The sequence below is a fragment of the Ostrinia nubilalis genome, chromosome 27, assembly GCF_963855985.1.
Source record: "Ostrinia nubilalis chromosome 27, ilOstNubi1.1, whole genome shotgun sequence".
Taxonomy (NCBI): domain Eukaryota; kingdom Metazoa; phylum Arthropoda; class Insecta; order Lepidoptera; family Crambidae; genus Ostrinia; species Ostrinia nubilalis.
The window spans coordinates 1,777,243-1,792,192 of record NC_087114.1 but is presented as its reverse complement, the minus strand read 5'-3'; the positions used below and the strand labels follow the sequence as shown (position 1 = coordinate 1,792,192).

Genomic DNA, 14,950 nt, shown 5'->3' with positions numbered 1-14,950 from the left:
ATTCAGATGATAATGATTCGAATCATCATATCGATTCCAATAATCGATTGAGTCAAGTCAGTTCTGCTGATATCATTGAAGCGAGCACGAGTATCTTAATAAGCACGAAAATATACGTATTAACTAGCTTCCGCCCGCGGCTTCGCCCGCGTGAAATTAGTTTTTGAAAAAAAGTAGCCTATGTTCTGTCTCAGGGTCTAAAGATTGTCTGTACCAAATTTCATCGAAATCGGTTGCGAGGTTTAAGCGGGAAAGCGTAACAGACAGACAGAGTTACTTTCGCATTTATAATATTAGTTGGGATTAATGACCCTCTCTACGTCCAATGGCTCGTCACCACACGGCTCCCAAATCTTGAAATGGGCCGTCTTAACCAGCGTATCCCTGTCAAGCCACACGAGTTGGATTTGCCTATCCTTGTTCCCAGCCGATCCTTAACTACAGTTGCTGAAACTCTTCCCAGCACTCTCTTGAACGACTCTGTGCTATCTACTATGGCTGCTCCTCTTCCTTGCACCCTACTGCACGACTGCGTTGCCTAGCCGTATACCTGGTCCAAGGTTCGACGCCATGAAATCAACTTTGTACGCGTGAAAATAGTTTGAATACTATTTCCCGTGCTTGCAACATTTTTCTTTACTGCTTCGCCCCTATTAGACGTAGCGTGATCGTATAATATCCTATAGCCTTCCTCAATTTACGAGCTATCCCACACAAAAGTAATTATTTAAATCAAACTAGTAGTTCCTGAGATTAGTGCATTCAAACAAACAAACTCTTCAGCGTTTTAATATGAAACTGTTGTTGTTGATTATTGGAGTCGAACCTTGGACCAGGCATAAGAATAGGCAACGCAGTCGTACAGGAGGGTGCAAGGAAGAGGGGCAGCCACAGTAGATAACACGAAAGTCGTTCAAGAGAGAGCAAGGAAGAGGCGCAGCAACCGTAGTAAAGGAACGGCTGGGATGAATAAGGATAGGCGAATCCAACTCGCGAGGCTTGACAGGAATACGCTGGTTAAGGTGGCCCTTTTCAAGGCTTGGGAGCCAGCGGGTGACGAGCCATTGAACTTAGAGAGGGTCATTAATTATACGCATATTTTTTACTTTGTCGAAGATAAGCATGAAAACGGTTTGTCTAAAATATATGAATTTCGTCTTATTCAATGCAGGATTAAATGCCCTTCACCTGCCATGAAGATCAATTTTCTATACTGCAAGTCCTTTATGTATACGGTATAACCATAAAACCGGAAAAATGCCCCTTTCGGGGGGCCCCACCACACCTCCGTCGAAGTCGAAAACTTAGGATAGTCTTAATGAGCAACAAATGAAGCTATTAAAACAAAACCTTTAGGAATTATTTCCGATTTGATTAATTTTCACGTCTTATTCTACTGGCCTATTAATAACTTTTCGCAAACGAGACTTACTAATCGTTCTTGGAAACATTTAAACAGTAAATAGCAGTATCTCAAGAAATACCGAAAAAATACCGAAATTTCGGTATACCGGTAATTGAAATTTCAATACCGGTATCAATACCGGTATAAAACTTATTCCGGTATTCCATGCCCTAGGCACAAATTATTACAGCGCCATCTACTGTCTTTAGAAGGCACAAATTATTACAGCGCCATCTACTGTCTTTAGAAGGCACAAAGTATTACAGCGCCATCTACTGTCTTTAGAAGGCACAAATTATTACAGCGCCATCTACTGTCTTTAGAAGGCACAAATTATTACAGCGCCATCTACTGTCTTTAGAAGGCACAAATTATTACAGCGCCATCTAGTGCCCTTAAAAGGTACTAATACTAATTGTGTAAAGCGTCATCTAGTGCCCTCAGAAGGTACTTCACCATCATCATCATTTCAGCCATAGAACGTCCATTGCTGAACATAGGCCTCCCCCAATGATTCCATATTGATCGGTTACGTTCAGCGCCTTCCTGCTACCTTTTATGATGTCGTCGCTTGTGGGTGGACGGAACGTCCACCACATGCTATGCACATGCATGCTGCGTTATCCAGTACGTGGCCTTCACACCAGTAGTCCAGTAAGATTCACCAGTGCGAGTGACTTCAGTAGTTTTTACCTTGTGCTTGGTCTTCTCCTTCACAGCGTTGCATTTAAAGCTGCACATGCGGCACGAGTACTATTATTCACAGCGCCATCTAGTGACGTTTAAAGACACTAATATTAATTATACTATACAGCACCATCTAGTGAGCTGCGAAGGCACTAATCACGTACAGCGCCAACTAGTGAGATTTAAAGGTACTAATTACCTTTATGTACAGATAGATAGATAAAACGTTTATTCGCATAACAGAAACACACATTACAAACAGAAAGTACCAAAAGTAGGATAAAACAGCGCCATCTTGTGCCCTCAGAAGGTGCGAAGGTACTTTTTTTCGGAAAACCCGCAGTCAAACGCACCTTGTGCTTGGTCATCTCTATCAGGGTTACATTTAAAGCTGCACATGCGGCACGAGTACAGGAACAGCTTGAAGCCGGGCGACGCCAGCAGCTCGTGCGGCGGCGGCAGCTAGTGAGCTTGGAAGGTACTATCTAAAGTCTAGAGATAGCGCCATCTAGTGAGCTTAACAGGAACTATTATGCACAGGCCATCTATCGAGCATAATAGGTACTATTGTGCACAGCGCTATCTAGCGCCCATAAAAGACACTAACTCTAATTCTTCACAGCGCCATCTAATGAGCACAGTAAGTACTACTGTGCCATCTAGTGACGTTTAAAGACACTAATATTAATTATGTACAGCGCCATCTAGCGACCTGGGAAGGCACTAATCACGTACAGCGCCACCTAGCGACTAATGCAGATACTAATTGCATCTTTTTTTTGCAGTAAAAACTGACCTTATAATGTTTAGTCATCTCCTTCACAGCGTTGCACTTGAAGCTACAGCTCGAAGTTGGACAAGAATGGATTTCTTGCTGGATTTTGATCCTTATTCCTCGACATAAAACTCACCTTATGTTTAGTCATCTCCTTCACAGCGTTGCACTTGAAGCTGCACATGCGGCACGAGTACAGGAACAGCTTGAAGCCGGGCGACGCCAGCAGCTCGTGAAGTCGTGAGCTAGATACTATCGTGTACAGCGCCATCTAGTGAGCTTTGAAGGAACTATCTAGATATCGCGCCATCTAGTGAGCTTTACACGAACTATTATGCACAGCGCCATCTAGTGACGTTTAATGACACTATCATTAATTACGCACAGCGCCATCATGCCACATGCTTCAAAGGTATTAATTGTGTACAACTCCATCTATTGACATTAGAATACACTAATATTAATTATGTACAGCGCCACCTAGTGAGCATAGTAAGTACCATTGCGCACAGCGCCATCTATTGACGTTAGTAGACACTAATATTAATTTTGTACAGCGCCACCTAGTGAGCATAATAGATAATATTGTGCAAGCGTCGGAGGAACTAACACTAAAATGGTGTACATCCATCGCCATCTAGTGTCCTCAGAAGGTACTAATTGCATCTTTTTTTTGCTGTAAAAACTGACCTTATGTTTAGTCATCTCCTTCACAGCGTTGCACTTGAAGCTGCACATGCGGCACGAGTACAGGAACAGCTTGAAGCCGGGCGACGCCAGCAGCTCGTGCGGCGGCGGCAGCTAATGAGCTTTGAAGGTACTATCTAGACATAGCGCCATCTTGTGAGCTTAACAGGAACTATTATGCACAGCGCCATCTTGTGAGCACAGTAAGCACCATTGTGGCATCTAGAGACGTTTAAAGACACAAATATTAATTGTGTACAGAGCTATCTAGTGACCATAATAGGTACTATTGTGCACAGCGCCATTTTATAATACTTATATACAGCGCCGTGTAATGACGTTTCAAGACACTAATATTAATTATGTACAGCGCCATCTAGCGACCTGGGAAGGCACTAATCACATACAGCGCCATCTAGTGTATTAAGGAGGCACTGATCACGCGTAACGCCATCTAGTTAGCTCAACAGGAACTATTATGTACAGCGCCATCTAGTGAGCTGCGAAGGCACTAATCACACATAACGCCATCTGGTATGCTTTAATTAAAGGTACTAATTGTGTACAGCGCCATCTAGTGAGTATAATTGATACCTTCGTGTACAGCGCCATATATTGCCCTCAGAAGGTACTAAATACTACTTAGCAACATCAACAAACGCACCTTGTGCTTGGTCATCTCCTTCACAGCGTTGCACTTGAAGCTGCACATGCGGCACGAGTACAGGAACAGCTTGAAGCCGGGCGACGCCAGCAGCTCGTGAGCTAGATACTATCGTGTATAGCGCCATCTAGTGAGCTTTGAAGGTACTATCTAGATATAGCGCCATCTAGTGAGCTTAACGGGAACTATTAGGCACAGCGCTATCTAGTGACGTTCAAAGACACTAATATTAATTATGTACAGCGCCATCTAGTGAGTTGTGAAGGAACTAATCACGTACAACGCCATCTAGCGACTAATGCAGATACTAATTGTATCTTTTTTTTGCTGTTAAAACTGACCTTGTGCTTGGTCATCTCCTTCACAGCGTTGCACTTGAAGCTGCACATGCGGCACGAGTACAGGAACAGCTTGAAGCCGGGCGACCATCCAGCGAGGCCATCTAGTGCCCTCAGAAGGTACTAAATACTAATTAGGATCATTTTTTCGGTAAAACCTCACCTATGCTCAGGTGCACACTGCACATCTTGCGAATTTTTACTGGATTATGATCCTTATTCCTTGACATAAAACTCACCTTGTGCTTGGTCATCTCCTTCACAGCGTTGCACTTGAAGCTGCACATGCGGCACGAGTACAGGAACAGCTTGAAGCCGGGCGACGCCAGCAGCTCGTGCGGCGGCGGCAGCTAGCGAGCTTTGAAGCTACTATCTAGACATAGCGCCATCTAGTGAGCTTAACAGGAACTATTATGCACAGCGCCATCTATCGAGTATAATATGTACTATTATGCACAGCGCCATTTAGCGCCCTTAAGACACTAACTCTAATTCTTAACAGCGCCATCTAGTGAGCATAGTAAGTACTATTGTGCACAGCGCCACCTAGTGACGTTTGAAGACACTAATATTAATTACATACAGCGCCATCTAGTGAGCTGCGAAGGCACTAATCACGCACGCCATCTGGATGCTTACTATTGACTCAATCTATTGTCGTCAGAGAGAGAGATTGTACGTCAGAGGACACTAATATTAATTATGTACAGCGCCATCTAGTGAGCATAGTAAGTACTATTGTGCACAGCGCCATCTAGCGACCTGCGAAGGCACTAATCACGTACAGCACGTACAGCGCCACCTAGTGAGATTTAAAGGCACTAACTACCTTTATGTACAGCGCCATCTTGTTCCCTCAGAAGGTACGAAGGTACTTTTTTTCGGAAAAACCGCAGTCAAACGCACCTTATGCTTAGTCATCTCCTTCACAGCGTTGCACTTGAAGCTGCACATGCGGCACGAGTACAGGAACAGCTTGAAGCCGGGCGACGCCAGCAGCTCGTGCGGCGGCGGCAGCTCGGACCGGCGGCCGCGCCCGCGCCGCTTGGGCGTCAGGCTGGCTAGTTGCGCCCTGGGGGCAAACCATGGTTATAGACTAAGAGCTGGTGAACGCCAGACCAGGCCTTAGTTTACATCGAAAACAAAACACGCACGATGGCCCACCTACAGGATACTATTCGACAAGGCCTCACATACGAGCGAACATTGACTCACGCACGCGTATTCTTGTGTATGATGGAAGAAAATAAAGAAAATGGTGTACTAAATACTGTGCAGTATTTAACTGCCTAAATAATAATAACAACACAGAATGTACTTTTTTAAGTTGCCTCAAGACACTGAGAGGTAAATAAGTAGTTAATATTATTCATGATAATTCATGCTAAATCATGTATTTCCTCCGCCATTTTCCGCAGTTTGGCACCTCACGTCACATCTTTTACCGAAGTCAGCCCTATAGCTTCGACGCAGTGCCGATCACTGACGTTTGTCAACAAAATGGTGCTTGACTCTTGAGACAGGCTAAATTACACCATATTGTTAATGACATTGAGCATACATTTTTTTAAAATACCTTCGCGAAGTAAAACTTTTGTACGTAGTACCACAGAATAATAATAAGTACTACGTACAGAAGTTTAACTTCACGAAGGTATTTAAAAAATGTATGCTCAATGTCATTAACAATATGGTGTAATTTAGCCTGTCTCAAGAGTCAAGCACCATTTTGTTGACAAACGTCAGTGATCGGCACTGCGCCGAAGCTATAGGGCTGACTTCGGTAAAATGATGTGACGTGAGGTGCCAAACTGCGGAAAATGGCGGAGGAAATACATGATTTAGCATGAATATCATGAATAATATTAACTACTTATTTACCTCTCACGGCCGAATACTGAAACGCTACTCAAATCTTTCACTCAGCTGACGGGCTCCTAAATTTAAGTATCCTTCAATTTTAAATGGTATTCTCAAACGCCACTCAACGGATTTGAAGCCGTGATCAGCTAAGCAGCTCTCAAATGTTTACATAATGGCAACATTTACCAAAAAAAGTATGTTTTCATTTACACAAATGATGATTTTACGTTTTTTATCCATTACACGCAGCATCGTTTGGTTATGTATTGTCTTTTATGGAAATATACTCAATCAACTTAACATAGAACAGTTTATTTTTAGTTTCTATTATATATAAATCTCGTTTTATTATATAAAAAAAAATAATGCTTGCATTTTTATTTAATTAAAAAAATAATTTTAAAGGTGATACTTTTTATTGTTGAAATCTATTAAGTGGCGATCGTGGACCGAAACGTAACCACAATTGACATTTATCATTGTTGACAGAGCATCAAATTGACAAATCAACAACTCTTGGAAATGCTGCTATAGCTTAAACCCATTTGCGATGTCCCCATATTCCTCAGAAATAGGCATATTTATGTAAAGCGATTTCATAGCAGCTATTTTGGTTGTTACTTTGTGCACTATACGATGAACAGTTGGCTGTTCGATGTGGAAGATATCACCCAGCACACGTTCATAACTTCCCGTTGCGTAGAGCCGTAGGGTTATAATAAGTATTTGGTCCACTGGTTGTATGGCGTTTGGTGAGGGGTTTCAAAGAGCTTCCAAATTATGAATCCAGAAACAACACCGTTTCTTTTGAGACGCGGAACCTCGTTTGGAATTGCATGCCATTATAATAATACTTTTCAATAGCGTTCAGCTTTATTGTGTTCCTGCGATTAGATCTAGGTATTTCCTCGAGGCTCGAAAGAAATGATAACGATGACACAAACATTATTTACCACTATTTAGGTCGATTTAGGTATAAGAATAGGATTTAAGATACCGCGAAAGCACTCTCAAATTTAACGGCTGCTCAAGACGATTTGACAGTTGATTGAGTAATGCTTAGCGTTGAATGGCGTTTCAGTATGCGAAAATTCATTTGGGTGGCGTTTGAGTGCAACTTAATTTGAGAGGTGCTTAAAAATTGAGAACTGCTCAGATATTGTTTTGAGTATGCGAAATGTAAGTTTAGGAGCTGCTTAACTATTTGAGAAGCCGTCAAATATTTAAATGGCGTTTCAGTATTCGGCCGTCAGTGTCTTGAGGCAACTTAAAAAAGTACATTCTGTGTTTTTATTATTATTTAGGCAGTTAAATACTGCACAGTATTTAGTACACCATTTTCTTTATTTTCTTCCATCATACACAAGAATACGCGTGCGTGAGTCAATGTTCGCTCGTATGTGAGGCCTTGTCGAATAGTATCCTGTAGGTGGGCCATCGCGCGTGTTTTGTTTTCGATGTAAACTCGCGGAGATGAACAGGCCTGGTAGTACTTATTATTATTCTGTGGCCAGACCTACGTAATTTTATAAAAGTTGAAAGTTTGTCAGCGTATACTCCCAATATAGGATAGAATGTTGGTGAATCATGAAGTTTGGGTCATCGTGGCTTTGGCAGCTATCCTAAAAAAAACTGTCTGACAAGGACAATCAAAATCAACTGTATATTCAACTTACGTTATACCATGAAGTCTAATTTTTATGTATAATACTAGCTGACCCGGCGAACTTCGTACCGCCTTAGCGTAGAGATTTTCTTTATATTTTTTTCCGTAAAAACCTTGTACAGAGTATTAGAAAACTACAAAAAAAAATCAGCCAAATCAGTCAAGCCGTTTTCATGTTATGTCGTGACAACGGAAAACGGGTTTCATTTTTATATACAGGGTGGAATTTTGTAATGCCACCTGGAGGGAAAGTACTCTTAATATTGTAGATAGAAAATTTTTCACAAAGAAAACATTTCTTTATTTTTGAAATGTAATAGAACTGCATTCAAAGATTTCCAAAAATTTGCTTGCCACACCCGGGAATCGAACCAACTAAAATCTGTTAAAAATTACACCCTGTATTTTTATTACATCGATCGTTAGGGTTAAGTATAGCCTGACCAGGAACATAAAAACCCTCGCCATGTTGCGGAAAACTAATGGTACTAATTTCTTTTAATGGCAACAGTAACTGAAAACTTCATTGTCATGTCACCTTGCATGTCAGTCTATTGCTGTCAAAGTGTAAACAAACTTTATTTTAAATGTGCGCTATTGATTTTGTGAATTAAATTGCTAAAATCTTTTTATAGTCGTGAAAGAAAAGTGGTTTACAATGTGTTAAAGTATTTGTCGAAGAGAAATACTAAGGGTTCGGACAATATTTTCATTGAATAATGTTTCCGACAAAGGTTGTCAAATTTACTGACATGTTTATCGCATAGTACAGTCCACTATGAAAATTAGCTGTGGTTTGTTTCAACTAACTATTTTAAAATTTTTTGTCACTTTCTAAGTGTTGAATTTTATGGAATTGGGAAAGAAGTACCGAGTTTTAAGCGTTCATGAGCAAACATTGCAGTTGAATATTCAAGTTCTGAATTTGATTATTGATGAATAATAAAATAAATCCTACTAGCTCGATTGATGGTTTCATTTAATTTATTTAAACCAGGTTACCTATAATAATATTTTTTCGTTAATTTATGAAAATATCAAATTAGCCCGTAATCCTGAATCCTAATACATAAAGTTAGCCTATTAATTTAACACAGGTACGACTGTACTCAGTGTTGCACTATCAAATGCAATTGACGCGCCTCTATGCCAGGGTTTTTATGTTCCTGGTCAGGCTATATAAGGATGAAATCTCTCTAACAAACTTGATAAATCAAATGAAAAGAAAACCATGAAATCTTAAATTATTTCAATTATGTTACAGAAAATTGTATGGTATGGTAGTGAATTTTCCAAAAATTTTCGAAATTCTTTGGATGCTGTTCTCTTTCTTTTCAAAAATAAAGGAATGTTTTCTTTCAGTACATTTTTCTATCTACAGTATTAAAAGTACTTTCCCTCCAGGTGGCATTACAAAATTCCACCCTGTATATAGATTTGAGCAATAATTAGAAGTTGTTTCCACATCAGCCAGTTTTAATAGTTCTAATTCCTTGCCAGACAGCTTTTACTAGCTTTTACAGCTTTGACTAGGAAGTACACGTACTTTGCTTTCTGTAACGCTTTGGCTCTCTCCAAAATTTCGTTCGGCGTCAATTTTCTTGGCTGTAACAAAATTAATTTATTATTAAAATAGCTGATAAAAGAAAACACAATAAGTTGTTTAATGATGAATTAATTAAGTACTATAACTATTTATCTTACACCAATAAATATTTTTATAAACCAACAATCCCAACTAATATTATAAATGCGAAAGTAACTCTGTCTGTCTGTCTGTCTGTTACGCTTTCCCGCTTAAACCTCGCAACCGATTTTGATGAAATTTGGCATAGAGATAGTTTGAGTCCCGGGAAAGAACATAGGATAGTTTTTATCCCGGTTTTTGAAACAGGGACGCGCGCGATAAAGTTTTTCTGTGACAGACAAAATTCCACGCGGGCGAAGCCGCGGGCGGAAAGCTAGTAAAGGATATAGCACACTTATCAACCCGGAAAGGGATTGTAACCGTAGATGCTCACTAATGCTGGATTTCTATATTCAATCCTAATCCAAATTATACGGATTTGGATTGTCAAATTTTAATATGTTTTTGGCCAAAATAACTGCGGTTTTTGATGTTTTTACATTTTTATATTGTTTATAAGACTATTTAAACAATATTAAAGTGTAAATGCATCGAAAAATTTGGAAATATAATCTAAAACTGAATTCAATTTGACAGTTGTAATCCGGATTTGGACAAGGATTGAATATGGGAATCGGGCGTAAGACGGGATTTTGCAAAATTCAAACCCTAGAGTGTAAAACGGGATCCACGCGTACGAAGTCGCGGGCGGCTGCTAGTTAAAACCTAAGTATATAAAAGGAGAAACTGACTCATTGACATATCAACGCACAGCCTAAACGGCTAAACGTAGGCACATGAAATTTGGAAGGGACGTAGCTTAGGTACCGTAGAGGTGCACTAAGAAAGGAATTCCCGAAATTCCTACGGGAACGGGAGTTAGCGGGAATAAACATTTTTTTGAAAAAATCTAAACCGCGTAAGATAGATGAAGGGGGTAAAACGGGATCCACGCGTACGAAGTCGCGGGCGGCTGCTAGTAAAATGTAATTCTCTTACCGGCACCGGCGCCTGCACCGGCTGCGGCGCTGGTTCCGGCGCCGGTTCCGGCTCCGGCGGCTCCTGCTCGTACAGCACGAGCGGGCGTCCGTCCATGACCACGTACGCGCCCGCATCCGCATCCGCCTCCGCGTCTGCTAGCATCACCTCCGCTGAAGTCAACAATATTGTTAAGATGAGATTTGAAATATCATTTATTTGGTTCCAACTCAAAATACAGTGTGAGTCACGTTAAAGTGTACATATGAAAATAGATGAAACTAGACCTATTTTTATCGACAAAAAAGAGGTCAAAATTTTTTGAGATTTTTTTTTAATTTTTTATAGAATTTTTTTTCTTCCAATTGCTTATTGTAAAGAAAACGTAATAACTTTTAAACTAAGCGGTATATCCTGATAAAATAAAAACAGTAAATAATGCTAAATAACAGGCGATCCTAAAAAAAATACATAAAATACACAAAAAAGGCCAACAAATTTTTGTCGATAAAAATAGGTCTAGTTTCATCTATTTTCATAATTATGTACACTTTAACGTGACTCACACTGTATAACATACAAATAACAAAAAAACAAGTACAAGTTAGAAACAAAATTGGCCACCGCTCAGCATGTGTCATGCTCTGGAGTGGTAAATAAAACCCAGAACATGACGCTGTTATTCTGCGGTGACCATTTTTGGAGAGAGCTGGAATACTCGCCTATAATTAATTATTAAAAAACATGAGACAATACACTAAAAAACAAACAAAAGGGAAAAAATAAAAAATACATTATTAAAAACACGGGTTTCAGCAAAATTTGGTGAAAATGCACAAGCTCACCGCCATCAACTGAGATGAGAATGGTTTGTGGTTATTTATAAGCATATTATGTACAGGTTTGTAAGTAAAATCAAGCAAATTATATTGTGAAATATTAACCTTTTTTTGAAGTCAGTTGAATATTTAAATTAGGTACACAAACAGATCACTGTCCATTACATAGCCATATGATAAAATTAAATAAAACATTATATATTAGTGAGTATTCTTAGCTATAAAAAGATTTTTTGTAATCTATAAAAAAATATATTTTCATTTGCAATTTTCTACTAGCTTTTTGGCTATACCCACGATTTTGGCCACTTGAATATCGGTCTGTCATAGACTCATAGTAAGATTCCCTGGATCATTTTATCCCTATTAATATTATAAATGTTTTAACGATAATTTGAATCCCGGGAAAGGACATAGAATAGTTTTTATACCGGTTTTTGGAACAAAGATACGCGCGATATAGTTTTTCTGTGACAGACAATATTATACGCGGGCGAAGCCGCGGGCAAAAAAGCTAGTAACTAAGTATGGATGGATCTTCTGATCAATTTATCAATTTGATTGTTACCACCCAAAGAATAATGATATAATGATGTAAATGACAGCTACCTTCATTATCGCTGGAGTGCAGAACGCACGTGACCGTTGCTTCTGAGCTGCTATCTCCAATCTCCGACGCAGACACCAGCCGGTAGGATTCTGAGCCGTCTTCGCACCTGGAAAACGAAATGGATGTCGTAACGTAAGTAAGGGAGAAATAAGTAAGGCAAAATCCTTACGCCCGTATACACAAACGATGCTTGCTTAAGTGAAGCAGCAAATCGAACGCACAGCGTTGAATAGAGTACTGTTATTGGTTCGTGTGTCACCCTGTGCATCCACACGCACTGTCAGATCCCATAGAAATGTTTGTGAATACGGGCATAAGTTTCTTCTACCATTTCTTCTCAACACCAGCCCATAATATGTTGTCCCGAAGTTGTGGTAGGGCAAGTTATTTGGGACGTATAAATTTTATAAAATCCGATTTGTATGAAAATTTAAATAATTAAAATGAAGATATCAATTTTCTGACTTCACCATACCATTTATATGCCCATGTTAACATGGGCTAGTGTTGGCTCATATACCCATTTACCTAACACCCTGTATAAGTGCCCTGGGAAGGGCCTAAGTACTGAATAAAAGCTGTAACTTTGACTTTGACCCCAGACTTACCTGACAAGCGTCAAATTGAGTAGGTCGAGCTGCATCACAGACTTGTCCGGATTTATGACTTGCACATACTTCGGTACGTTATCGCCTTCCAAACTTGGCATGTCGTTTACCTGCAATGATGAATTAAAAGTTATTATAATCAAACCATTTACTCAATTAAAATTAAAATAATGAAATTAGTCTGAAAACAAACCCAAAATTATGAAAAAGAAAGGCTGGGAGTAGTGCTCTAAAGGACGAAAAGAATTCACCTCATCTGCTTGTAGTTTCTAATGACTGATCACATGGTTAAACCACGAAACAAAATATTTTGAAACCATAGTATAGTATAATAACTTTTATACTGACCCCTTCCACTTTATCAAACGGATTCATTTCCACGATTTGCAGCTGACCTGTGAAGAGAAAAGTATAACATGAGTATTATAGAAGTAAAATAATTACAATTTCTGACCAATAATTTATACAGCCACTGTTATTCATTGATTTGATGATTCTAAGTCCACTGTGCTATCAAGAATAAAACAAAGGTGAAGTCTAACTTAAGTATATTTTTTTATCCACAAAAGAGAAAAATCTGCATAGATTTGTAAGGGATTTACAGCTGTATTTTTCGTAGATAAGTGCTGTTCTAATTAAAATTAATTTCCACCAATGTTAAGAGTTATCAGGCCAAGGTGTGAAATTAACCATGAATTGGTAAAACAAGAAATTGAATAGCATTACTGTGAAATACAAAATAATTCGCACCATCTTTGTACTCCGCTGTAAGGAGCTGGGTTTCCGACGTCTCCGGAATCTCCTCGTTCTCCGACATGTTGTTTTATGACCTGAAATTAAAGTTTACAACTTTTATTCGTTGATTTCTCAACTATCGCCTGTGGCACTGCACAAATACAAATAAATGTTATATAAATTATTTACTATGATGCTATGGCTTGCTGTTCTAGTATACATACCTATAACATCATTTTTGGAAGAAAAAAGAACACATTTCTAGACACCACTCCTCCTATGTTGTTCTGATTAATTTCATTGTGGGTCAATGATTGTTTTAACTTTCCCCCAGGACAAACTTGACCTTATCTGGTTGGGTTGTTGGCGGTCAGGCTGTAGATCCTGGCTACACAGGAGTTGCAGCGGTGGGAACAAGAGGTGGGAATATTTTTATTAATTCTAGACACCAACTTTGCGTAAATATCTTTATACTAAGACTTTGGCTATACAGAACTTACAAAGAAAACATAATGCCCCTGCATTATAAATTAACCTACTTGTGATAAAAGCCGGGATCTGCAATGCAGATGAAGAATATGAATCCGTATTTTTATCAATTTTACTTAGACGTAGTAGCATGGTAAAGGTTATCTGGGAAACCTGCTTTCCAAAAGAAATTCAGATGGAAACACTCCACTTAAGATTTTAATGAAAAACAATTAAAATAAAGTTTCATTGATTCGTAAATAAATACGAAAACGTCAAAATTAAAAACACTTCTTTCTTGCAACACCCAATATTTTAGTGTTTCTATTTTATATGAAAATCGGATTTTATGGTTATTGCAACAATATACTCACGATTTGATTTGTTGGCAACAATTTGCACAAATATGTTTTCACTATTTATCACTGTTTAGGGACTCTTAAAACACTTAATTTTATCTGAAACGCAATAATTATTGCAAATATGAAGCCATTTTCTACAAATTTCTCTTTTCTCAAGATTTAACTCCGCAGAACAAGAAATGGCCACGACTATAATGTTGCCACATGATAAAATTCCTTACCCCAAAAATTGGTAAATTCTCATAATATTTATATATTTAACAAATTAATTTTAAGTATGGAATATTATTATTTTGATCTTTAAAAAATGTTTTGTTTATTTAATTAAGTTATGTTTTAATATTTTGTGGGTGGGACGTGTGACTGATCATGACACTTTCTTCCACGAAAATGACCACGCCCAGTTTTGTGTCTTGCTCTATCTTTCTAGTCATAAAATGAGTCTTGCTCTAAAAATCAATTTTGGATTCAGAGACTGTAGAGTCGCAAAGATTGTTTAGGTGAATGTCATTCATACTTGTTTTGCTGCTTGCGTCAGTAGCTGAGAAAATCTTGTCGTCTCTTTCACACCTTTGCCAACATCATAAACGATGTTACAAAACTGAAAACATCTAATTACATCTTAATTTTATGATTAA

At 38.8% G+C, this 14,950-nt stretch overlaps 1 protein-coding gene across 3 annotated transcripts; it reads right to left on the bottom strand.

The window, feature by feature from the left end:
- Nucleotides 1-5,357: 5,357 nt before the first annotated feature.
- LOC135084902 (uncharacterized) lies at nt 5,358-14,528 on the bottom strand. 3 transcript variants are annotated; one of them, XM_063979652.1, is made up of 8 exons: nt 14,022-14,267; nt 13,498-13,577; nt 13,096-13,142; nt 12,748-12,857; nt 12,139-12,245; nt 10,712-10,863; nt 9,632-9,690; nt 5,358-5,628 (listed from the first exon to the last, which is right to left on the bottom strand). In XM_063979652.1, the coding sequence occupies exons 2-8, from the start codon at nt 13,562-13,564 to the stop codon at nt 5,388-5,390; spliced, it is 783 nt and encodes a 260-aa protein (XP_063835722.1). In that variant the 5' UTR covers nt 13,565-13,577; nt 14,022-14,267; the 3' UTR covers nt 5,358-5,387. The 3 variants fall into 3 exon arrangements, with proteins under 3 accessions (XP_063835722.1, XP_063835723.1, XP_063835721.1); XM_063979653.1 differs by lacking the exon at nt 14,022-14,267 and adding an exon at nt 13,707-14,002; XM_063979651.1 differs by lacking the exon at nt 14,022-14,267 and adding an exon at nt 14,325-14,528 and having other exon boundaries at nt 5,364-5,628.
- Nucleotides 14,529-14,950: the final 422 nt, after the last annotated feature.